Source organism: Lucilia sericata, unplaced genomic scaffold (assembly GCF_015586225.1).
Source record: "Lucilia sericata isolate MDLA Ls3-8-SP2 unplaced genomic scaffold, ASM1558622v1 Contig000086F_arrow, whole genome shotgun sequence".
Lineage (NCBI taxonomy): Eukaryota > Metazoa > Arthropoda > Insecta > Diptera > Calliphoridae > Lucilia > Lucilia sericata.
In genome coordinates, this window is record NW_023994119.1 from 553,808 (window position 1) to 580,908 (window position 27,101).

The window sequence follows — 27,101 nt, forward strand, 5'->3', positions numbered from 1 at the left end:
CCAGAATATTTATTTTGAATCTCTATTTTAACCAAAATGTTTAAATTTAAAGTTTAAACATTTTAATAACTTTAAGTAATAAATCCCAAGTTTATTACAATAAAATTAAGGCTGATTGACCTGTTATGTAACAACCCAGGAACTACTTTTTTAATGACTTACGTTGTAGGTAAAATCTAAAAAAATCAAAATACATAAACAAAAAAATAAAACTGTTGCATTTTCTCAATTTGTTTCTTTTTTATTACGCGTTAGCAAATGTTTATTTTTAGACAAACAGAAAATAAAATAGTATTTGTATGTGAAAACCATTATTTGACGCACAATAAGACAGCTAAGCGGTGGTGTAGAGAGAGTGTGGCGAATTGGCAGCCGGAAGGTTCTAAGTTCAACTCCTGTCTGAGTCGGCTTTTTATTTTTTTATAAATTAATCTATAAATAACTCAACTTATAAAACAACTTATTAGCCAAAAAAATAAGGGATTTTTTTGTGTGGCGAACTGGCAGCCGGAAGGTTCCAAGTTCAACCCCTGTCTGAGTCGGCTTTTTATTTTTTAATTTTTTATAAATTAGTCTATAAATAACTCAACTTATAAAACAACTTATTAGCCAAAAAAATAAGGGATTTTTTTTGGGACATCACGAACAAAAATAAGTACTCTTTTTAGTAGAAAAGGAAGTAGTCTTTCCTTCGAATTTTACTTACTTTTCTACTTACTACAAAATTTCTCAAAAAACTGATTCAAACCAACTAGTTTTTTTACAACTTTTTGGTATTATGAGTGCGGCTTACAAATAAGAAAGTCAATTTAACAAAATTTGCATTTTTTTGTATAGAATATTTGCGGCTCTATGGTTATAGAATATTTTGAAATAAGAAAAAATAGACATTGTAATTATGTACTCGAGAAGATACCACTGTAGGAGAAGCTTAAATATTGGAAAGTTTCGAAAAAAAGGACTTTTCGCGAAGCACACTAACTGCGAAACTTCAATATACCCAAAATATCGCGTGATCGAAATACTTTCATATTTTGCATGTTGAAATCATAAAGCCGTGATAAAATATTAGCATGCTAAGATGTTAGAGCGAATACAAAAAAATTACGAATATTTCTTTTTTTATTTTAGCGAATTTTTGCATTATAAACAAATTTTAAACTCTGAATTTTATTAGTAATCAATGTTTATATAGAAAGAATTGGTTTGCATCAAAAAATTGTAATCAAGGCATTTCGTGGATTGAATACGCGGGGTTTCTTTCACAACAAAAATCGATGAAGCACACCCAAGCCGCTAATTTAAATTGGTAACATTAAACATCAACCAGTAGCTCACAATGATGCTTATACGAAAATCGATAAGCCGTTCGAAAAAAAGTACGTTTTTTGCATTAAAAAATATAAAAAATTTCATTCATGTAAATATATAATTTCTTTACAAAATTTAAATTAAATGAACTGGTTTTCATTTGAACGGATTTTTGAATTAATAATTCATTTAAATTTAGGAATGAAAAAAGTTGTTAATTGCATATAAGAAGGGATATGTTAACTACAAAAGAAATTTCATCAAAATTTCTCTTTCGCCGAAAACGCGGCTAAACCGCTAATTAAAATTGGTAACACTTAACATTAATCGGTAACTGACAATGATGCTTATACCAAAATCGATAAGCCCTTAGAAAAAAGTACGATTTTGTATTAAATGTATTGAAAAAAGTTCGGTCATGTGTATAAAATTTATTTCCAAACTTTATATAGATTTTTTAACGGTTTTTATAATATTTACTCATTTAAATTCAGAAATGGAAGCAGAAGATAACTATAAACAAGCTGTTATTGGCTAGGTAGGTAGGTAGGTTGATAGGAGGATGTATACTACATCAAATCCGAAGAAATACACCTAGGCCACTATCGGGCCTGTTGTGCGCTCCTTATCATGAAAAAAAAATTCACTGAATGAATTATTTTTCAGTGTTCAGAAACCCAGTTTCCTGAACGTAATTCTTAAGAATCTTCCAATCAGTGTTAGTCAGGAATGTTATTTCCGGAATAACATCACTTCCAAGATACTTGAATCTAACTTCGACGAATGCCTGGCAGTGGCAAAGAAAGTGCTCGAGAGTTTCACTGTCCTCTCCATATGCTCTACATTCGTCTGAATCCGCACGTCCAATTTTGCAGAGATTACCATCATACTAACTTCAGACTTGCTCATTTTGATGAGATTTTTAGTCTTGTTCTCATCAGGGTCACCCCATAGGATCTTCGTGGTTCTACCCACTGTTTCATTATTCGAAGAGGCCTTATGGAATTCTCTCACCCATATTTTTAGTTCAGCTTTTGTTGGTTTCGCGTTTGTCAGGTTAACTGCCTCGAGCTCCCTACCCTTTAAAGCCATTACATTCGCCCTTTCGCTACCGACTACTCCCGAGTGGGTTGGTACCCATATGATGTAAACCTTACCTCTGGGAGAGTATTCAGTTAAAGCTTTCTTACAATCCAATACGGTCTTAGATTTAGTTCTATCGCCTGATATCGCCCTAATTGCCTTCTGGCTATCGATAAATATATTAAGCGCTGTTGGCGCCATATTTATTCTAATCCGATTTACGCATTCCGTTATTGCTCGTACTTCTGCCTGGAAGCTTGTCTTATGATTTGGTAAACGGTGGTATATTTCTGTTTCTGGGTCTTCAATATAGAACCCCAGCCCCACTTTGTCCACCAATTTAGAGCCATCCGTGTTACAATGGATTCTTAATGATATTTGCTCTAATGTTCCGCTTGACCAAGACATTCTATATGGGATCAGCGTTTCAAAGTTTCCGACATATTCTGTGTCTTGTATACGATCAGGCACGTCCGATGATTGTGTATAACCTTCCAATGTGTCCAGTATACATTGATGAATATCTAGCAACGTTTCCAGAGCCTTGGTTGAAGTAGTACACATGGCATCACTTATACCCAAGCAACATGTACGCTGAACTCCCTGTAGTAGTTTGATATTGCACTTTTTGTCTAAAGCAGTCCACCAGATTATTGAAGCATAAGCTAGAATTGGTCTAATTACACTTGGAATTGTAGTAGATTTAAGATATAATAGTAGCTGGTGGAGGGTATTTAAGATTCGGCTCAGCCGAATATAGCACTCTAACTTGTTTTATTTAGAATTTTATCCGAAATCTAGAGGATATTTTTAAACAATTTTAAGACCCTCCGTAGGCCCGCAACATTTAAAAAACTAAAAATAACAAGTAAGAAAGTATAGTCGGGCGAGGCCGACCATATGATACCCTACACCAGTTATGAATATTAAATGTGATTTATTTTTCATAGTAAAGCATTTATTTTCAATATTCCCTTGTTCCGATACATTTAAGCAATTTATGGATGAAAAACTAATTTTCTGAAAGAGGCTTTATATGGGGGCTAGGGGCAAATATGGGCCAAGCCCGATAAAATTTTGTGAATACATTTATATTTACATAATATTTTATTGTGCTGAATTTCATCGCGATATTTGTGTTTATAAGTTAATTTGGGACATTCAAGTAATTTTCAGAAGGGGACTTTGTATGGGAGCTAGGGTCAAATGTTGCCCGATCTTTATGAAATTTGGCAGGGTCATCAAGACTTCTATAAAACTTAGTTGTGCCGTATTTTATCGATATATCTGTATATTTAACATAATTATGAGCTCAGAAGCCCTTTTCGGGGGGTTCTGTTCTATGGGGGCTAGGAGAAATAATGGACCGATTTTAACCATTTTCAATAGGCTTTGTCCTTGGGTCAATTAAAACGTGCGACCTGTACCTTACGCACAAGGTTTACATGGACAGCCATCCAGCCAGCCAGATGGACGGACATAGCTTAATCGACTCGAATTCTAAGCCGATTGGTATACTTTAAGGTGGGTCTAGGACGAATATTTTTGTATGTTACAAACATCAGCACAAATCCAATATACCCTCCCCACTAAAAAATTAAACCAACATAAATATCTCTTAAAGCAAAAAAGATAACAAACACATGTAACCATATTTTTGCAGACCTTCTCAAGGAGTAGTTATATTTAAAATTTCAGCTCATTCAGATCATAAATTGATTTTTGGCAAGTTTTTAACAAAAAATAAATACCCGAGGTTATCAACTTTGAGGGGCTTACCACTGGCCCCATTCCGCCCTCAATCACATATTAATATCAAACAACCCCAGTATAAGTTTGGGAACTTTCTAGTGATTGAGTTTATAGTCTTTATACATTAAATTTAATTTTTTCGTAATAATAAAAATCAGCTGTTTTACATAGTTTGCAATAAACAACAAAAGGGTGCTCACGCTTTATATAAAAAATCGGTGTAAATAATAGATATAGTTAATACAAAACCCCAAATATAACATTTTTTTAACTCGTAAAAATGTAAGAACAAAAAATATATCTTCAGCAATGAAAAAATAGAATTATTTTCGCTTCTTCGGATGTCACTAAACATCACTTCAACAGAAGGTAAAAAATTCACTTAGTGCTACTTTTGAAGTGTTGATAAATGTTATTCTTTTGGAAGTACTTCGTTTTATTTTTGCTGGGTACTGTTATTCAAAGATTGTTTCAAACAAAATGTGTGTTCGAAATTTGGTATCAATGTGATCAAAAAGAACCGAAATATATAGGTTGAACGTTATTGCGGCACAACATTCACGCATTGAGAAACGTCTATGAAATTTCTATGAAAAATTAAAAAATTACACAGGGAAAAATTTTTAGCTTGAGACCAAGATATACTATTCTTAAGGATTGAATTTTGATTAATAAAGGTAAGGCAAACGTGACACGAAAACCTGATGTGATAAAAAAAATTCAAATTCGAATTTTAAGTAACATTTCTACCTTTCGCCTTTTTTTAAATTTTTGTTGGCCTGTGTATAAATAAAACTTTTTATACAGCATATTTCGTATGTTCCTCGAGAATTCTGACTAAAATCTGAATAGTCAAATATCAATTGCAAAAATAAAAAAGGGAACTCCTTCTCCTGTTTGTTAAATATAAGTGTGTTCTGACGTATTTTAACCATCACTTAAAGTGACTATTCTTAAGGATTGAATTTTGATTAATAAAGGTAAGGCAAACGTGACACGAAAACCTGATGTGATAAAAAAATTCAAATTCGAATTTTAAGTAACATTTCTACCTTTCGCCTTTTTTTAAATTTTTGTTGGCCTGTGTATAAATAAAACTTTTTATACAGCATATTTCGTATGTTCCTCGAGAATTCTGACTAAAATCTGAATAGTCAAATATCAATTGCAAAAATAAAAAAGGGAACTCCTTCTCCTGTTTGTTAAATATAAGTGTGTTCTGACGTATTTTAACCATCACTTAAAGTGAGGATAAGTTAAATTCATACTGGTCATAAAATTGGATTGATATTTTTCTTGTAACTCACTCGACAAAAAGCACAACTTTATAGTTAAAAGTCACGGCTCCAAAAAGTTAATTTTCACTTGTCACTAAATATAATACAATTATTATTTAAATTTTTTATTACCCAAATTTTGAAAAGTTATTAAAAATACCAGAATATTTATTTTGAATCTCTATTTTAACCAAAATGTTTAAATTTAAAGTTTAAACATTTTAATAACTTTAAGTAATAAATCCCAAGTTTATTACAATAAAATTAAGGCTGATTGACCTGTTATGTAACAACCCAGGAACTACTTTTTTAATGACTTACGTTGTAGGTAAAATCTAAAAAAATCAAAATACATAAACAAAAAAATAAAACTGTTGCATTTTCTCAATTTGTTTCTTTTTTATTACGCGTTAGCAAATGTTTATTTTTAGACAAACAGAAAATAAAATAGTATTTGTATGGGAAAACCATTATTTGACGCACAATAAGACAGCTAAGCGGTGGTGTAGAGAGAGTGTGGCGAATTGGCAGCCGGAAGGTTCTAAGTTCAACCCCTGTCTGAGTCGGCTTTTTATTTTTTTATAAATTAATCTATAAATAACTCAACTTATAAAACAACTTATTAGCCAAAAAAATAAGGGATTTTTTTGTGTGGCGAACTGGCAGCCGGAATGTTCCAAGTTCAACCCCTGTCTGAGTCGGCTTTTTATTTTTTAATTTTTTATAAATTAGTCTATAAATAACTCAACTTATAAAACAACTTATTAGCCAAAAAAATAAGGGATTTTTTTTGGGACATCACGAACAAAAATAAGTACTCTTTTTAGTAGAAAAGGAAGTAGTCTTTCCTTCGAATTTTACTTACTTTTCTACTTACTACAAAATTTCTCAAAAAACTGATTCAAACCAACTAGTTTTTTTACAACTTTTTGGTATTATGAGTGCGGCTTACAAATAAGAAAGTCAATTTAACAAAATTTGCATTTTTTTGTATAGAATATTTGCGGCTCTATGGTTATAGAATATTTTGAAATAAGAAAAAATAGACATTGTAATTATGTACTCGAGAAGATACCACTGTAGGAGAAGCTTAAATATTGGAAAGTTTCGAAAAAAAGGACTTTTCGCGAAGCACACTAACTGCGAAACTTCAATATACCCAAAATATCGCGTGATCGAAATACTTTCATATTTTGCATGTTGAAATCATAAAGCCGTGATAAAATATTAGCATGCTAAGATGTTAGAGCGAATACAAAAAAATTACGAATATTTCTTTTTTTATTTTAGCGAATTTTTGCATTATAAACAAATTTTAAACTCTGAATTTTATTAGTAATCAATGTTTATATAGAAAGAATTGGTTTGCATCAAAAAATTGTAATCAAGGCATTTCGTGGATTGAATACGCGGGGTTTCTTTCACAACAAAAATCGATGAAGCACACCCAAGCCGCTAATTTAAATTGGTAACATTAAACATCAACCAGTAGCTCACAATGATGCTTATACGAAAATCGATAAGCCGTTCGAAAAAAAGTACGTTTTTTGCATTAAAAAATATAAAAAATTTCATTCATGTAAATATATAATTTCTTTACAAAATTTAAATTAAATGAACTGGTTTTCATTTGAACGGATTTTTGAATTAATAATTCATTTAAATTTAGGAATGAAAAAAGTTGTTAATTGCATATAAGAAGGGATATGTTAACTACAAAAGAAATTTCATCAAAATTTCTCTTTCGCCGAAAACGCGGCTAAACCGCTAATTAAAATTGGTAACACTTAACATTAATCGGTAACTGACAATGATGCTTATACCAAAATCGATAAGCCCTTAGAAAAAAGTACGATTTTGTATTAAATGTATTGAAAAAAGTTCGGTCATGTGTATAAAATTTATTTCCAAATTTTATATAGATTTTTTAACGGTTTTTATAATATTTACTCATTTAAATTCAGAAATGGAAGCAGAAGATAACTATAAACAAGCTGTTATTGGCTAGGTAGGTAGGTAGGTTGATAGGAGGATGTATACTACATCAAATCCGAAGAAATACACCTAGGCCACTATCGGGCCTGTTGTGCGCTCCTTATCATGAAAAAAAAATTCACTGAATGAATTATTTTTCAGTGTTCAGAAACCCAGTTTCCTGAACGTAATTCTTAAGAATCTTCCAATCAGTTTTAGTCAGGAATGTTATTTCCGGAATAACATCACTTCCAAGATACTTGAATCTAACTTCGACGAATGCCTGGCAGTGGCAAAGAAAGTGCTCGAGAGTTTCACTGTCCTCTCCATATGCTCTACATTCGTCTGAATCCGCACGTCCAATTTTGCAGAGATGTGCTCGTAGTCCTGTGTGTCCACTCAGAATACATACCATCACACTAACTTCAGACTTGCTCATTTTGATGAGATTTTTAGTCTTGTTCTCATCAGGGTCACCCCATAGGATCTTCGTGGTTCTACCCACTGTTTCATTATTCCAAGAGGCCTTATGGAATTCTCTCACCCATATTTTTAGTTCAGCTTTTGTTGGTTTCGCGTTTGTCAGGTTAACTGCCTCGAGCTCCCTACCCTTTAAAGCCATTACATTCGCCCTTTCGCTACCGACTACTCCCGAGTGGGTTGGTACCCATATGATGTAAACCTTATCTCTGGGAGAGTATTCAGTTAAAGCTTTCTTACAATCCAATACGGTCTTAGATTTAGTTCTATCGCCTGATATCGCCCTAATTGCCTTCTGGCTATCGATAAATATATTAAGCGCTGTTGGCGCCATATTTATTCTAATCCGATTTACGCATTCCGTTATTGCTCGTACTTCTGCCTGGAAGCTTGTCTTATGATTTGGTAAACGGTGGTATATTTCTGTTTCTGGGTCTTCAATATAGAACCCCAGCCCCACTTTGTCCACCAATTTAGAGCCATCCGTGTTACAATGGATTCTTAATGATATTTGCTCTAATGTTCCGCTTGACCAAGACATTCTATATGGGATCAGCGTTTCAAAGTTTCCGACATATTCTGTGTCCGATGATTGTGTATAACCTTCCAATGTGTCCAGTATACATTGATGAATATCTAGCAACGTTTCCAGAGCCTTGGTTGAAGTAGTACACATGGCACCACTTATACCCAAGCAACATGTACGCTGAACTCCCTGTAGTAGTTTGATATTGCACTTTTTGTCTAAAGCAGTCCACCAGCTTATTGAAGCATAAGCTAGAATTGGTCTAATTACACTTTTATAAATCTTGGAATTGTAGTAGATTTAAGATATAATAGTAGCTGGTGGAGGGTATTTAAGATTCGGCTCAGCCGAATATAGCACTCTAACTTGTTTTATTTAGAATTTTATCCGAAATCTAGAGGATATTTTTAAACAATTTTAAGACCCTCCGTAGGCCCGCAACATTTAAAAAACTAAAAATAACAAGTAAGAAAGTATAGTCGGGCGAGGCCGACCATATGATACCCTACACCAGTTATGAATATTAAATGTGATTTATTTTTCATAGTAAAGCATTTATTTTCAATATTCCCTTGTTCCGATACATTTAAGCAATTTATGGATGAAAAACTAATTTTCTGAAAGAGGCTTTATATGGGGGCTAGGGGCAAATATGGGCCAAGCCCGATAAAATTTTGTGAATACATTTATATTTACATAATATTTTATTGTGCTGAATTTCATCGCGATATTTGTGTTTATAAGTTAATTTGGGACATTCAAGTAATTTTCAGAAGGGGACTTTGTATGGGAGCTAGGGTCAAATGTTGCCCGATCTTTATGAAATTTGGCAGGGTCATCAAGACTTCTATAAAACTTAGTTGTGCCGTATTTTATCGATATATCTGTATATTTAACATAATTATGAGCTCAGAAGCCCTTTTCGGGGGGTTCTGTTCTATGGGGGCTAGGAGAAATAATGGACCGATTTTAACCATTTTCAATAGGCTTTGTCCTTGGGTCAATTAAAACGTGCGACCTGTACCTTACGCACAAGGTTTACATGGACAGCCATCCAGCCAGCCAGATGGACGGACATAGCTTAATCGACTCGAATTCTAAGCCGATTGGTATACTTTAAGGTGGGTCTAGGACGAATATTTTTGTATGTTACAAACATCAGCACAAATCCAATATACCCTCCCCACTAAAAAATTAAACCAACATAAATATCTCTTAAAGCAAAAAAGATAACAAACACATGTAACCATATTTTTGCAGACCTTCTCAAGGAGTAGTTATATTTAAAATTTCAGCTCATTCAGATCATAAATTGATTTTTGGCAAGTTTTTAACAAAAAATAAATACCCGAGGTTATCAACTTTGAGGGGCTTACCACTGGCCCCATTCCGCCCTCAATCACATATTAATATCAAACAACCCCAGTATAAGTTTGGGAACTTTCTAGTGATTGAGTTTATAGTCTTTATACATTAAATTTAATTTTTTCGTAATAATAAAAATCAGCTGTTTTACATAGTTTGCAATAAACAACAAAAGGGTGCTCACGCTTTATATAAAAAATCGGTGTAAATAATAGATATAGTTAGAACAAAAAATATATCTTCAGCAATGAAAAAATAGAATTATTTTCGCTTCTTCGGATGTCACTAAACATCACTTCAACAGAAGGTAAAAAATTCACTTAGTGCTACTTTTGAAGTGTTGATAAATGTTATTCTTTTGGAAGTACTTCGTTTTATTTTTGCTGGGTACTGTTTTGTTTTTGCTGGGTACTGTTATTCAAAGATTGTTTCAAACAAAATGTGTGTTCGAAATTTGGTATCAATGTGATCAAAAAGAACCGAAATATATAGGTTGAACGTTATTGCGGCACAACATTCACGCATTGAGAAACGTCTATGAAATTTCTATGAAAAATTAAAAAATTACACAGGGAAAAATTTTTAGCTTGAGACCAAGATATACTATTCTTAAGGATTGAATTTTGATTAATAAAGGTAAGGCAAACGTGACACGAAAACCTGATGTGATATAAAAAATTCAAATTCGAATTTTAAGTAACATTTCTACCTTTCGCCTTTTTTTAAATTTTTGTTGGCCTGTGTATAAATAAAACTTTTTATACAGCATATTTCGTATGTTCCTCGAGAATTCTGACTAAAATCTGAATAGTCAAATATCAATTGCAAAAATAAAAAAGGGAACTCCTTCTCCTGTTTGTTAAATATAAGTGTGTTCTGATGTATTTTAACCATCACTTAAAGTGAGGATAAGTTAAATTCATACTGGTCATAAAATTGGATTGATATTTTTCTTGTAACTCACTCGGCAAAAAGCACAACTTTATAGTTAAAAGTCACGGCTCCAAAAAGTTAATTTTCACTTGTCACTAAATATAATACAATTATTATTTAAATTTTTTATTACCCAAATTTTGAAAAGTTATTAAAAATACCAGAATATTTATTTTGAATCTCTATTTTAACCAAAATGTTTAAATTTAAAGTTTAAACATTTTAATAACTTTAAGTAATAAATCCCAAGTTTATTACAATAAAATTAAGGCTGATTGACCTGTTATGTAACAACCCAGGAACTACTTTTTTAATGACTTACGTTGTAGGTAAAATCTAAAAAAATCAAAATACATAAACAAAAAAATAAAACTGTTGCATTTTCTCAATTTGTTTCTTTTTTATTACGCGTTAGCAAATGTTTATTTTTAGACAAACAGAAAATAAAATAGTATTTGTATGTGAAAACCATTATTTGACGCACAATAAGACAGCTAAGCGGTGGTGTAGAGAGAGTGTGGCGAATTGGCAGCCGGAAGGTTCTAAGTTCAACCCCTGTCTGAGTCGGCTTTTTATTTTTTTATAAATTAATCTATAAATAACTCAACTTATAAAACAACTTATTAGCCAAAAAAATAAGGGATTTTTTTGTGTGGCGAACTGGCAGCCGGAAGGTTCCAAGTTCAACCCCTGTCTGAGTCGGCTTTTTATTTTTTAATTTTTTATAAATTAGTCTATAAATAACTCAACTTATAAAACAACTTATTAGCCAAAAAAATAAGGGATTTTTTGGGACATCACGAACAAAAATAAGTACTCTTTTTAGTAGAAAAGGAAGTAGTCTTTCCTTCGAATTTTACTTACTTTTCTACTTACTACAAAATTTCTCAAAAAACTGATTCAAACCAACTAGTTTTTTTACAACTTTTTGGTATTATGAGTGCGGCTTACAAATAAGAAAGTCAATTTAACAAAATTTGCATTTTTTTGTATAGAATATTTGCGGCTCTATGGTTATAGAATATTTTGAAATAAGAAAAAATAGACATTGTAATTATGTACTCGAGAAGATACCACTGTAGGAGAAGCTTAAATATTGGAAAGTTTCAAAAAAAAAAAGGACTTTTCGCGAAGCACACTAACAGCGAAACTTCAATATACCCAAAATATCGCGTGATCGAAATACTTTCATATTTTGCATGTTGAAATCATAAAGCCGTGATAAAATATTAGCATGCTAAGATGTTAGAGCGAATACAAAAAAATTGCGAATATTTCTTTTTTTATTTTAGCGAATTTTTGCATTATAAACAAATTTTAAACTCTGAATTTTATTAGTAATCAATGTTTATATAGAAAGAATTGGTTTGCATCAAAAAATTGTAATCAAGGCATTTCGTGGATTGAATACGAGAGGTTTCTTTCACAACAAAAATCGATGAAGCACACCCAAGCCGCTAATTTAAATTGGTAATATTAAACATCAACCAGTAGCTCACAATGATGCTTATACGAAAATCGATAAGCCGTTCGAAAAAAAGTACGTTTTTTGCATTAAAAAATATAAAAAATTTCATTCATGTAAATATATAATTTCTTTACAAAATTTAAATTAAATGAACTGGTTTTCATTTGAACGGATTTTTGAATTAATAATTCATTTAAATTTAGGAATGAAAAAAGTTGTTAATTGTATATAAGAAGGGATATGTTAACTACAAAAGAAATTTCATCAAAATTTCTCTTTCGCCGAAAACGCGGCTAAACCGCTAATTAAAATTGGTAACACTTAACACTTTGTCCCCCAATTTAGAGCCATCCGTGTTACAATGGATTCTTAATGATATTTGCTCTAATGTTCCGCTTGACCAAGACATTCTATATGGGATCAGCGTTTCAAAGTTTCCGACATATTCTGTGTCTTGTATACGATCAGGCACGTCCGATGATTGTGTATAACCTTCCAATGTGTCCAGTATACATTGATGAATATCTAGCAACGTTTCCAGAGCCTTGGTTGAAGTAGTACACATGGCACCACTTATACCCAAGCAACATGTACGCTGAACTCCCTGTAGTAGTTTGATATTGCACTTTTTGTCTAAAGCATTCCACCAGATTATTGAAGCATAAGCTAGAATTGGTCTAATTACACTTTTATAAAGCCAATTTGTCATAGTAGGACTAAGACCCCATTTCATGCCTATAGTTCTCCTACATATCGCTCAGCACCGATGTGCCTTGTTGATCCTATCCTCTATGTGGTGTCTCCATTTTAATTTCCGATCGAGGATTACACCTAAGTATTTAACTTTGTCTGTCACTGGTATCTTCTTGCCCAGGAAGCAAGGTTCAGTATAAGTAGAAATTTTTGTCTTTCTTGAGAAAAGACAGATTTCCGTTTTAGGCCTCTCGGGTGAGCCCAGCTCAAAACCGTATTCAAAGCCTCCTCAGCTCTTCTACACAAGTAATTTGGATCCTTTCCCTTTAAAAGTATTACGACATCGTCTGCATAGCAGACAGGTCTAAGTCCTTTCTCGGTTAGGGTCCTTAAGTGGCTATTAATCGTGGTAACCCAGAGTAAAGGTGACAAAATGCCACCCTGTGGTATACCGCGAAATACCTTTTACCTTATAGTTATATCGTACATCTCGCAGCTTATCCATCTGTTCCTTAGCATGTGGTTGATCCAGTTACGGAGCACCCGGTCAACATAGGGATTGGATAAGAGTATCAGTGTGCACGTTATTGAAGGCGCCTTCGATGTCAATGCATACCGCCAGTGTATACAGTTTGCTTTCAAAGGATGCACCTATGTAGTGGACAACTTCGTTTAAAGCGGTTTCCACCGATCGTCCTTTTACATAAGCATGTTGCTTAAATTTTAGGTCTTTGTCGGGTATAGCTTTTCAGCATACTATCAACTATCCGTTTCAAAGTTTTAAGTAGGAAGGACGTAAGACTTATTGATCGATAATACTTAGGTGCCGCATAGCTAGGTTTCCCTGGTTTAGGTATAAATATTACCCTTGCATCCTGCCATTTAATGGGGGTATATGTGAATTTCAAGCATGCAGTGAATATTTGAGGCAGATGTACGGAAACCAGTCCCGCCTCCATCTGTAAAAGTGCCGGGAAAATGCCATCCGGCCCTGCAGCTTTATGGGAGCGAAGCTCTTGATTGCCCCTTTACCCATATCAGATGTAATTACAATTTCCGTGTTAGCCTCCCCTTCCTCCAATATCGGTTCATCTATGTTATTCGATATACCGGGTGGAAAATGAGAGTCCATTAGGAGTTCCATTGTCTCCTCCATATCCTCCAGCCTCCTGCCCGTATCATCGACCATAGATTCCGGTTGGACATGAGTTTTGGATAGGAATTTTTTATCTTCGATACGTCATTTACGCCGTCTCACAGAAAAGTTTCCAGGAGTCTCGTTTGGCTTTACGAACAATTTTCTTATATTCACCAAGTTTACTACGATACTTATCCCAGTATACTGCGGTCTTTTTACGCAGTGCCCGATTAAATAGTTTGCGAAGAGTCTTACCAAGGTTCCGGATCTCCCCGGTTACCCAGGGTTTCTCCTGGGCAGATCTCCGCTCTCGCAGAGGGCAGCTGTCCTCGAACGATTCAACCAAGGCACTTGTGAGCATTTCTCCTTTTCGTCTAAGTGTTCTGACATAAACGATTCTTTAGTAAGGAACCGAATATTGTCCAATTAGTTTTAGACTTATTCTGAAACTTTGTCGGCTTTGGTGGCGGCCGTAGTATTTTGAATCTTATGTACCGATGGTCAGAAAAGGAGTGCTCGTCCGAAACTCTCCAATCCTGAATTTCGTTTGTAAGCTCTTCTGAACATATAGTTATATATAATACTTCTTCTTTGATTCTATTGACGAAGGTAGCTTTATTATCTAAGTTCGATGTGATCAAGTCTTTAGTATTAAGGAGATCCATAAGAGCTTGTCCCCTGCGATTGGTGTTTGTACTACCCCAAGCTACATGGTGGGAGTTGGCATCACAACCTATTACAATTTTCTTATTTTGCCTTTGTGCCTCTTCTACCAGTTTCATCAGCTCCGACGTTGGTGGTAGTGTCGGAGAATCAAAAGGCAGGTAAACAGATGCAAGGTATATGTTGCCACGACCTTGCTTCAGTACCGTTGCATCCGATGTGGATAATCTTGTTGAAAGGAGAAAACATAAATTCTTGTGACATAAATTCTTCTCGGTCGAGACCCTACATCAGCGTAGAAAAGTTGGAAATTTACGTGATTTAATCCAGAAACCTTGTTGCGAATCGTCCAAGGTTCCTGGATTAAAGCTATATGTATCTAACCTGTGTTAATTTTAGCCATCAGAGCGTTGGTAGCCGTCTCGCTCCGATGGAGGTTTATTTGAATAACCTAAATCATTGTCATCCATTTAAACTGTCTTCCAGCGAGCTAGTGATCACATCCCCGCTCGTTAGATTTGACTCCTCCGGGTAACCTGAAGTGGCTATTGATGCAGTGGGTACCATTGATGGCACTGCGGTGTCCTTATCAGGCATAGGAAGATCAGTCTTTTTAATTGACACTTTCCCAATTTTGGACAGCACTGCTGTTTTGTCTTCTGGCGAGTGAGTAATTTCCTCCTCGCTTTTAGGATTTGACTCCTCAAAATTACCAGTACTTGTTAATGTACTGTTAGTGTACCGTCTAAGGTGTTTTAGAGTACTTATCGGGGCCGGTTTTGACATCCTTTTCAATCGGCACCTCCCCAATTTTGGAAAGGACAGCTGCACCTTCTTTTGGCGAGTTAGTGGTATCTTCCTCGCTTTTAGGATTTTACTCCTCAACGTTATCAGTAGTTGCTACTGATGCTGTGGCGTTAGGTATTTTAGTGTCCTTTTTGAGGCTTGTTGTAACAGCCCTTCCAATCGGCACCTTCCCAATTTTGAATATGACAGCTTTAGAGGCGAAGTAAGCCCTACCTTTATTCTTGGCAAGACTAGCCATAGATTTCTGGTCGATACCTGTTACAAATAAAGTTTCCTCAGGTTCTTCTTTCCTGTAAAAGACGTCCCATTTTTCCACGGCCAGCTCAGCATTTTGACCACCAAGAATTTCCAGTACACGTTCATTAGCCAGTTTACTGCCCCATCCTTTTATGTAGACAGTGGACTTTAAGAGCACCGGAAGCTCGCTCTTCTTTGCCAGTCCCAGCCTAGCGCCGTCCCAGGGAGGAGGGATACTTTCCACCAAGTTCCTTAGGGTGCTAACACATTGGTGAGATGCCAACCTCATCAACATCACGCCAATTCTGAACTCGCAGCTCACGCTCTCTATTGGTTGTTTGCCATTTAAAGCGATTGCGTGGTCCACTATCTTATTGTTCACCAGATCTTCTACCTTACTCTGTTGGTCTACTGGAATTTTGCCTGTCGGATTACCGGCATCGTAAACTGCATAACAGAGATCGTCCCGCTGCCTTCTTTTGGCAACTTTGGAGTAAGATGGTGGCTCTTTTCCTTTTCCACTGTCTAGCCTATCTTTCCTCGCTTTTCGGAGCTTCTTTTGAGATACTCGTACCTTCGAGTTTGTTTTCGCCGACGTGGTCGTCTTCGGGATATCTATCTTGACGTTGTCATCCTTACTCTCAGATTTCTGACTTGAGGTTCCTTTGAGTGAAGTATGGATTGGCTTCGACTGTGTATTAGAAGACGGGGAGCTCTTTTTCTTCTTAGGTTTATTCTCAGTTGTCAACTCTTCGGGAGACCTGATCCTCTTTTCCGCAGATCTTGTGAGAGAGTCTAATTTTTTCTTTGGAGTGTCGTTGGATTGAGTAACTATGATTTCCTGAAGCATCTTTTTCAGCTTCCTCCTCTGTGCTCCAGATAGTCTTTTCTAATAATAGGTTGTTTAGCTATGCTATCACTCACCTGTTTCACCATTTGACCTACTTCATATTATCTTCTGAGGATTCAGAGTTGGAACCCTCACCTATATTTAAAGGTTGAGGTAGCTTAGAGCTCGCTCCGAGTACATCCTACTCTTTCACCCCTATGTTTTTGTTAATGGCATGCTGTACACTTGACGCATTGTCCGCCACGGAGGCCAAGGTACCCACCTCCGTAGTAGTATTTTTCTCACGATTGCAGGATGACGACGACACGCGACACACGAGTGGATCAACACTGCACCGTAACATTCATCATTTTATTTTTATTTTCCATGTTTTTTTCCAGTTTTTGGTCCGCGGGGAATATAATATTCCGTAACCGCGAAAATATTTGCATCAAAGTTTCTCGTTGCAGAAAAAGCAGTGTTTTTCTTTCAAGAAAAACTAATGAAACACATCCTTCCCGCTCATTAAAATTAATAATATTATATTCTTTTAGGTTGCTGTTAATGAAGTCTATAGTAAAATCTATAAGCCGTTTGAAAAAATATAACCATTTTGAATTTAATGCAATTAAAAAAAATGCATTCGAATATATGTATGCATAAATAAATTAAAACCTCTTAATTTTTAATCTATCAAACATAAATGCATAATTTTTTTAGTTAATGATTGTAAATTAATGTATTAATTCATCACGTTAAATAGTATATAAAAATGTATAGGGGAGACTGGGGCAGATTCGGCACTTTTTGTTTAGAGCTCTATATCTAAGTACTTATTCAACAGATAAAAATTTTGTCGCTGGTTATTCTTCTAAGATAATGAATGATAAAAACTCGTACCAAAAACTTATGATAAATTAGTATTAGTTACATATTTTTAGAGTTTGTCAAAACAGTCAGATTCGCCGAAGCTGCCCCTAACCGGGGTTGCTGTGGCATTTAATGGGTCACATTCGTCGCCTACATTCCCAAAGAGGATTATAAAGTAAAACTCCATTTAATAAAAAATTAGACACAGGTAATTCAGTATTTATTTATAAGTTGAAGAAAATTAATATAAAACAAATAAAAGTGTTATATTCGGCTATGCCGAATCTTATATAGCCACCATCAAATCACTGTTTGATATTTTGAATATTTTATTATTATATATCGATATTAATGAGAACATCAGGGTAATATTTGAAAGAGGTCCAATTCTCATAAATCAGTAGGAAGATTTCAGTCTATTTCAAATTTCATAGATCTACTTGTATTTTTAAGCCAGTAATGAGCATTAAAGTCATTTTCTTAAAGGGACCTTATACGGGGTTAGGGTTAATTATGGACCGATTCTCATAAAATATGGTAGAGAGATTTTAGCATAAAATTAGTTTATGTCGAATTGAATTGCGGTATTCGTATTTTCTCGATGTAGTCATTTTCTGAGGGGGAATTTATATGGGGTGGGGTTATAATAAACTGATCCGTATACAAATTGTTAGAGAGATTTCGGTTCCTATAGAACTTATCAGTGTAGAATTTCATCGAAGTACTCGCTCTTTTAAACCAGTAATGAGCGTTTAAATGATTTTCTGATGGGCACCTCAAATGAAGGGTAGGGTCAATTATGGAGCGATCCTCACAAAATTTTGTAGAGAGATGTTAGCTCATTCAAAACTATATCGAATTTTATCGCTTTACTCGTTTTTTAGGCCAGTAATGAGCGATAAAATAATTTTCTGTTGGGGACCTTATATGGGGATATGGTCATTTATTGCACGATCCACATAAAATTTGGTGGAAAGGTTTTGGCTCCTAAGATACTTATTTATGTCAAATTTCTTCGCTATACTCGTATTTTTACGCCAAAATTAAACTATTTTCTGAAGGGCGGGTAGGGCCACTTATGGACCGATCCACATAAAATTTGGTAGAGAGATTTTGGCTCATATCAAACTTACTTCAGTGAAATTTCATCGCTATACTCGTATTTTTAAGCCAGTAATGAGCGCTAAAGTAATTTTATGGAGGGGACCTTATATGGTGGGTAGGGTCAATTATGGACCGATCCACATAAAATTTGCTGGAAAGGTTGTGGCTCCTAAGATACTTACTTATGTCAAATTTCTTCGCTATACTTGTATTTTTACGCCAAAATTAAACTATTTTCTGAAGGGCGGGTAGGTCCACTTATGGACCGATCCACATAAAATTTGGTAGAGAGATTTTGGCTCATATCAATCTTACTTATGCCAAATTTTATCGCTATACTCTTATTTTTACGCCAATAATGAGCGTTAAAGTCATTTTCTGAAAGGGACCTTATATGGGGGGTAGGGTCAATTATGGACCGATCCACATAAAGTTTGAGATATTGGCTTGCATGAAACCTATGTGTGTCAAATTTCATCGCTATATTCGTATGTTTAAGCCAGTAATCAGCATTATAGTAATTTTCAAAGGGGACCTTATATGGGGGGTAGGGCCAATTGTGGTCCTATGTCCACCATAATTCAGAATTTTATTTCTTATTTATTATTTATTTCAAAAAACTGACTTATGCGAAATTTTGTGCCATTTGCTTCATAAACAACGAATTTGTGAACGTTTGAAGCTTATTACACAATATTCCGGGGGTACATTTGTATGGGGGCTATGTGAAATCGTTAACCGATTTTGCCCATTTTCAATACCGAACATTTCTGATCAATAAAAAATATTTTGGGAAAATTTCATCTCATATCTCTTTTTTGTGGTCGCTATCGAGCTAGATCGTCTTAGAATTTTACGAGGTCCCAGAATATATATACTTTATTTGAACCGTCACTTAAAGTGAGGATAAGTTATACTGGTCATAACCTTGGATTGATATTTTTCTTGTAACCAGTGTTGCCAATTTAGCACTTTTTAAACTCATTTGGAACCCAAAATGTAATCTAGCACCTAGCATCTTTTTTAGCATTTTTCAAATGTTTTTTGGCACTTTTTTTAGCACATTTTAGGATTTTTATACCCTCCACCACCATCAATTTTGATAGAGGGTATATATAAGTTTGTCGTTCCGTGTGTAACAACAAGAAATATTCATCTAAGACCCAACAAAGTATATATATTCTGGGTCCTTATGAAATTCTGAGTCCGTCTGTCTGTCTGTGTAAAACACGCTCACGTTAAAACTAAGCAAAGGGAATCAACCAAATTCACCCGAAATATTTACAAAATCAGTTCACAACGTAAAAAGTTATAAGTAAAAATTTCAGACTACCTCGAAAAAAATTACGTTTTTTTCCTAATTCTTTTGAAGTTTTCTCAGAAACTACCAAAGATATTTCAATAAATTTTGTCACACATTATTTTTTCAGGAAAGTGGTCAATTATGTTCAAAATCTTTACAATCGATCCAATATTTCCCATAGCCCCCATACAAAGGTACATATTCCCGGAAATTAGTTTATCATTAATAACTCCCTTAAATATATCGGTATCAACATAAAATTTTGTACATGCAAATATAATATGAACAGAAATCATAATATCAACGCAGATCTCAGTCGGTCCTCTCATATAAGGTCCACTTCCGAAAATGACCTAAACGCACATATTTCATTGAATTATTTCATTGATAAAATTCGAGTTGCATATGTTTCGTGTATATACAAATCATTCTACAAAATTTTTTATGGTTCGGTCCATTATTGGTCATAGCTCCTATATAAGGCCCACTTCCGAAAATAACTTAAAAGCACATATTTCATTGTCCAATAAAGCTATCTTGATAAAATTCGACACAGCTATGTTTTGTCAAAACATGAATCACTTTACGAAATTTTTTACGGATAGGACCATAATTGGTCATAGCTCCCATATAAGGTCCACTTCCGAAAATCACTCAAACGTATATATTTCATTGAATTCTAAAGCTATAGGGATAAAATTCGACTTGAATATCTTTTGTGTACGCATCGGTGTACGATCGGTCCATTATTGGCCATAGCTCCCATATAAGGCCCACTCCCGAAAATCACTTAAAAGCACATATTTCATTGTCAAATAAAGCTATCTTGATAAAATTCGACACAAATATGTTTTGTCTAAATATGAATCACTTTACGAAATTTTTCCGGATAGGCCCATAGTTGGCCATAGTTTTCATATAAGGTCCACTTCCGAAAATCACTTAAACGCATATATTTCATTGAATTCTAAAGCTGTAGGGATAAAATTCGACTTGGATATGTTTTGTGTACATATAAATCATTCTACCTCTTTTTTCCCGGATCGGTCCATTATTGGTCATAGCTCCCATATAAGGTACACTTCTGAAAGTCACTTAAACGCACATATTTCATTGTCTACTAAAGTTACCTTGAGAAAATTCGACACAAATATGTTTTGTCTTTTACCTAAACGCATATATTTCATTAATTAATAGAGCTATTGGAGTAAAATAAGACTTGATTTTTTTTCATATAAATCATTATACGAAATTATTTCGTGGTCGATCCATTTTCGAAAATTACTTAACGCACATTGACAATCAAAGTTATAGGTATAAAATGTATATACATAAATCATTGTACGGAATTTTTTCCGGACCGGTCCATAAGTTGTCTTAACTCCCATATAAGGTTAACTTCTGAAAATCACTTAATACCACTTAATTCGTTATTAAATTATTAAATCCGGATAAAATTCGACATGAGTATGTTCTGTGTATAGATACATCATTCTATTAAAATGTTTTCTATCTGGCCTATTAATATACATTTTTCTGAACCTAATCAAAATTAGTTCGACAAAAAAAAAGTTATCTAAAAATTAGATAGAACCACAAATTTTTGCATTACGCATCAACAAACTCGTTCAATGGAACGTTTCTAGAACTAATTCTTTAATCAATGATTTAAGTTCGATTTTGCTATCCTCAGATATAGTTCTAGAGAAGCTTTAGAGAACATATACACCTTCTTTAGAACTAGATCTTTTTCCAGCGATTTATGATTCAAATTGTTGAGATTGAGATAAATTTTTGGAAACCGTCAATTATAATTAAATTTTCTTGCAATAACTTCGAAGTATTTTTCTACTGGTTTGAAGTAGTTGTTTTTAAAATCTGGACTAGTATCCCAATGTAAATATTTGTAACAATGGAAATATTGAAAGAAATGATTTCATCGGAACTTTTTAATTACAACATATTTCGACAGAACTTTTTCGAGAATTAATGGCGATATTATTAGTTGCAATGTCGCAGTTCCAGAATCTGGTTGTTTACTTCCGATCTAAAAAATTCAAAAAAATTTATTGAATAAGCATTTCTAATTCCTCTAAAACTAGTTATTATAAACATTTTGTTCTGTATTAAAATCGACCCATAATAAGTGGAGTTGGTCCATTTGCGTACACAGAAAAAATTAATTTTAACAAATTTTCAATTAAACGATTAATCAAAAATTTTAAAAGGGTTCAATTCGTTTTGTATTTGATTCATAAAAATGTATAATCAAATACGTATTTAACAACAACAAAAGTAGAAAAAAAATAAAAATTTTGTGTACGAAATCAATTATAAGTACTAATTGAATATACAATTTTTGTTATAGGTTGAACTTCAAAAAATAAAATAATTGAAAACGAGGTTTTGGTAATTGAAATCGTTTTTCAGTTTTTTCTGTGTACTAAGTTAAATATCATTTATGTAGTTTATTTTAAAAATTTGAATTTAAATATTTTACAATAAAAAACCTTATTTTTGTTAGAACTTTTTCTAGCATTTTTTTCTTTATTTTTAACACTTTCTAGCATTTTTTTTTTCAAAACAATCTAGCACTTTTACGCAATTAGGTTTTGGCAACACTGCTTGTAACTCACTCGGCAAAAAGCGCAACTTTATAACTTAAAAGTCACGGCTCCAAAAAGTTAATTTTCATTTGTAACTAATTATAATACAATTATTATTTAAAAGTGAATGTCTAAGCGGGATAATCCCGCTTTTGGCGGGATGTCTGGTCACGTTGCTCATACCCCAAATATTAAATGTAATAGTTATTGGTTGAATTGATAAAAAAAATGCAACTAATATATTTTTATATATTTATAGGTCGGATTGGAACTGCTGTTGGTTGGGGAAGAACTGCGGAAGGAGGTGAACTTCCATCCATCGTTAACCAAGTTAAGGTACCTATAATGTCTATTACAGAATGCAGAAACCAAAAATACAAAAGCTCTAGAATTACGTCTACTATGCTTTGTGCTGGAAGGCCAAATATGGATTCTTGTCAAGGAGACAGTGGTGGTCCATTATTGCTTTCTAACGGAGTTAAATACTTCATTGTTGGTATTGTTTCATGGGGAGTTGGTTGTGGTAGGGAAGGCTACCCAGGAGTTTATACAAGAGTTAGTAAATTTATTCCTTGGATAAGGTCTAACTTAGAAAACACTTGTTTGTGTTCATAAATATGAAACAAGTTTGGTGTAAAATTTATTTTTAATTTATATTTTGAGTGACATTATATATTATATTATTTTTTTTTTTTTTTTGACATAACTGTTTATAAAAATAACTTATTTTGAAAATTGTATCTAAAAGAATGCATTTTGGTTTTATTTAACAAATTTTAAAGGAAATAAAATCATATCCAGTATAACCGAGGTATTACAGGCATATTAGATTTACATACATACATATGTTGAATTTTATAATCGATATTAATGAGCGCTTAAGTCAATTACGAACAAAGTTCTGCCGAATTAAAAATGTATAAATTTTAGAAAACAATAATTTTTGTCCAATTTTCATAACCATAAACTGGTTTTCTGTAAAAATGCATATTAGGAGTAGAGTCAATGCTTTTAGATTCACCGATGCTTTTAGATTCACATTTCTTTTATATAGAATTTCGTCGAATTTCACCGCTATACACGTATTTTTAAGCCAGTGATGAGAGTTAGTAATTTTCTGAAAGGGGCCTTATAGGGGGGAAGGGTCGGGTACGGATCGATCAGGGTGTTTTCGGTTAGTATAAAACTCGTTTATGTTAATTTTCATCACTGTGCCAGTAATGAGCATTAAAGTAATTTTCTGCAGCGCGCTTATATGGAGGTTAGGGTCAATTATGGACCGTTATAAAATTTGGCAGATAGATCTTCGTTCGTTTAAAATTTGTATTTGTATTTTTAAGTCAGTAATAAGCGCTAGAATAATTTTTGCAGTGCACCTTACATGGAAGATGGGGTCAATAATGGACCGATCCTCATTAAATTTGCTAAAGGGATTTTCGTTCCCATTCAACTGGTTTATGTCGAATTTCATTGCTGTACTCATATTTTTAAGACTGTAATGAGCGTTAAAGTTATTTTTTGAAGGAGACCTTCACTCTTATAAAGTTTTGTTTAAATTTACACTATTTATTGTAGGTAACCAGACCCCTAGTATAATTAGTCTAAAAATACATATCGAAAAGTATTTACAAATTTTAAACCCATTGTATGTAAAAATACTGGATACAAATTTAATATTTTTACTCACTTATATGTTTAAAAATGTTTAGCAACATTCCAATATTTAAACATTTTGAGTGTAAAAATATAGATGTTGAAAGTGGAGATACATTTAAAGTGTTTAAAATTGTATACCAATATTTAAACTTACACACCTTCAGAATATATTACAACAAATATTTGTTTTAAATGATCTTTTATGGAATAGAAATTGTTATTTAGTAAAGTAACAGATTAAATAAATATAATAATAGTATTATGGAATTATGGGGTTTAATTAGGTTTATTAAAACCACCATTATAAAATTAGCAAACAAATTAATTTTTTCCGGTATTGTTGCACGGCGATCTGAAACTATTTAAAAAAGAAATAACTGATCTTCGAGAGATATTAATAAAACCATATACCTTTTGAGTTAATTGAGTGTTTCAATAAACTATAATGAATTTCCTTGGAATGATTTGACATGGGATCGGACCACTACCACATAATCTGGCAGAGTTTCGGTCTTTGTCATACCCCGGTTATTGGAAAGGTCCATTCGGGATGCACGTGTGACGGATGTTGTTCTCTAAGAGTGCGTCGAATGAATAAGAAGTGTGCTGGGTTGTATGGTGGTGGATGAAAGGTATCTTAAGCAAGTGATACCATTGAGTTTTCCTTCCTTGTCCAGGTATGTTTAGGGTTTACTCTGTTCATACCAGATTTGCCACAGTATGTTCTCCGAGAATAAGAACAAGTCCTCATCTTCTTTGATGGTTCCGGTTTGTCGACTCTCAACAGAGGCCATCCCGTCTGCGTGGCTGTAAGCGGAAGTTATGTTTTTGCATTTCGGAAGTTAAGTAAAGAGGCAGCCATTGTCAGAGATTAGATATCTAAGTAGAACCATGTAGAAAAATGGCCCCCTTCCAGAGACTTGCGCCGATTCGGCTTAAGCCGACTAAGCCTAGCCGCCGAACAAAATGTCAAAGCCGCCGCCGCCGAAAATTTTTCAGCTTAATACGGCTTGAAAATTTCTCCATATTTTGTACAATTTACAGAAAACTTTCGCTAAATTTATGGAATTTTACAATATAAAATTAATTTGTTTGCATTTAAGCAAGTTTTCTTTCATCTAATAATAAGCCGCTCATTGAAATTTGACCGGTGGTGTAGAACTTTGCTCAACGTTCGATGTATATGCTTCGCCTCAGATATTTTCGTGTTTTACGCGCCTAATTCGAGTCGCTGCTTTTACTTCAAACCAACTTCGTTGGCGTCAACGGAGCTACACCTTTTTACATTGCTGGTATGTCATACCGATTGAGAAGAAAAGTTTATTTTTTTTAATACAATACTTTTAATTGTTGCAGATCTGCCACCACTGAATGCACCCAAGGCGAGTCAAGTGAAGAAAAAATAATCAACTGATTGAATAACACCACCTCAAATAAGGTGGTCGCCTTGATAATACCTTGGCAATACTACTTTACATTAACAGTTGATAGATTGTGTATTAAATAGAGAGAACAGCAACCCAGGGTTTCGGAGTTGTTTTCGGAGAGAATTGTGATCGCTCTCTCATTGAGAGAAGAAAAGTTTATTTCGCTGCTTTTACTTCAAACACTTTGTAAGTGTTTGTAGCAAACACGAGATACGAAAAATACATTGCTGTTTGACAAACCAAAGTTTCCTAAGTCGTCAAACCAATGTATTTAAATGGGACATCAAACAAAATCTGTTTGAAGGAAAAATTCTGCAATTTTTTGCGCGCAGTTGCATGTTTTCGCGCCAATTTTTAGCAAATTCTTTTTTATCATGTTCTGCATTTTACATACATTTTGAGTTTGTAACAAACGCAGAACGTGTTAAATTTTGAAATTTTTTTGAATTCTTTTAAAAAAATTATAAAATATATATAATTTGGAAATAACATTAATTGTTTATTGAAGAGTATAAAAGTATTTTTAGTATTTTACTAAAAATATTGATAGATTTGGCCTGTTGTTTGTGAGATCTAGAAGAATATTAAAAAATGTAAGTACATTACATGTTAAATAATTAATTATTCGTCTCTTATATTAGAGAAAGAAAGAGAAGGCATCATGAGGGTCTCGTGGAAGAAGTCCCACTCTCTTGGAGAGTGGCAATTGTATATGTCCTCCTAGGAGGCTAGTGGTGACATGGTATATTATCACCTAGAGGCAATGAACGGAAGCTGATTGCCGTATTCAGGGGGTATCCTTGGGATGCATACTTATTATTATACCATTGATCTCAGCAGAATTACTAACATACACCCATAATAGAGCGCGATGTCTGTCAGGTGTGCCTTTCAGTGAAGCTCTTGTTGTCTCCAAACACTATGGTGGCCGAATATTTACAAGAAACAATTGTTAAGCCGCCTTTTATACAAATTTATAGCTTTGTAGAGAATGTCTTCACGGACCTAGAGGATATAACTTGGCTAGGTATGTAGATGTTGTTTGGGCAAAATATTGGTACTAACCATTGTGGGCTTTATGTCGACTTTAGATCCCTTATAGTTGTCACACTATACCAAATAAGCATTCTTGCTGGAATTAAAGTTTAAAACAAGTTTAATTCCAGTCAAACATTCAAATTTCAAGTGTTGAAATACACTTTCATTATACTTTAATTCAATAGCATTCTCCAGTGTAAACGAAACTTGAATTCAAGTCGAACATTACAATGTTTTTACAGTATAATTCAATGCACGAAATCTATATACATACATACGTATGTATATAAAATTCTAACGTTACTGACTGACTGACTGATTCATCATCGTAGAGCCTAGAGCCTTGAAGCTAAAGAGCTGAAATTTGGTTGGTTTGGTTGGTCTCCCCCCAAATGTATCCAATAAGACGGGATTTTTGAAAATTCGAATTTTTTGGGGGTTAAAAAGGGTAAAAACGTGAATTCGGTAACCTCAAATATCCCAAACTAGAAAAGTTACAAAAACAGTTGAAGCTTATCGTCGTTCATTTAAAAAAAGCGGACAGGTATCCGGTAATTTTTT

General features: G+C 33.8%; 1 protein-coding gene across 2 annotated transcripts in view; it reads left to right on the top strand.

The window, feature by feature from the left end:
• The window catches only part of LOC119599714 (trypsin-1), a 146,596-nt gene extending 123,494 nt beyond the window's left edge, over nt 1–23,102 (top strand). The window contains exons 3-4 of one of the 2 annotated variants that reach the window (XR_005231093.1): nt 22,406–22,616; nt 22,679–22,873. Coding sequence is in view for 1 of the 2 variants with exons in the window: in XM_037949611.1 (XP_037805539.1) it covers nt 22,679–23,034 (356 nt within the window). In the remaining variant the exon portion in view is untranslated. Of the gene's footprint in view, nt 1–22,405; nt 22,617–22,678 lie in introns of both variants that reach the window. The other variant, XM_037949611.1, reaches the window with a different exon arrangement.
• The last annotated feature ends 3,999 nt before the right edge of the window (nt 23,103–27,101 follow it).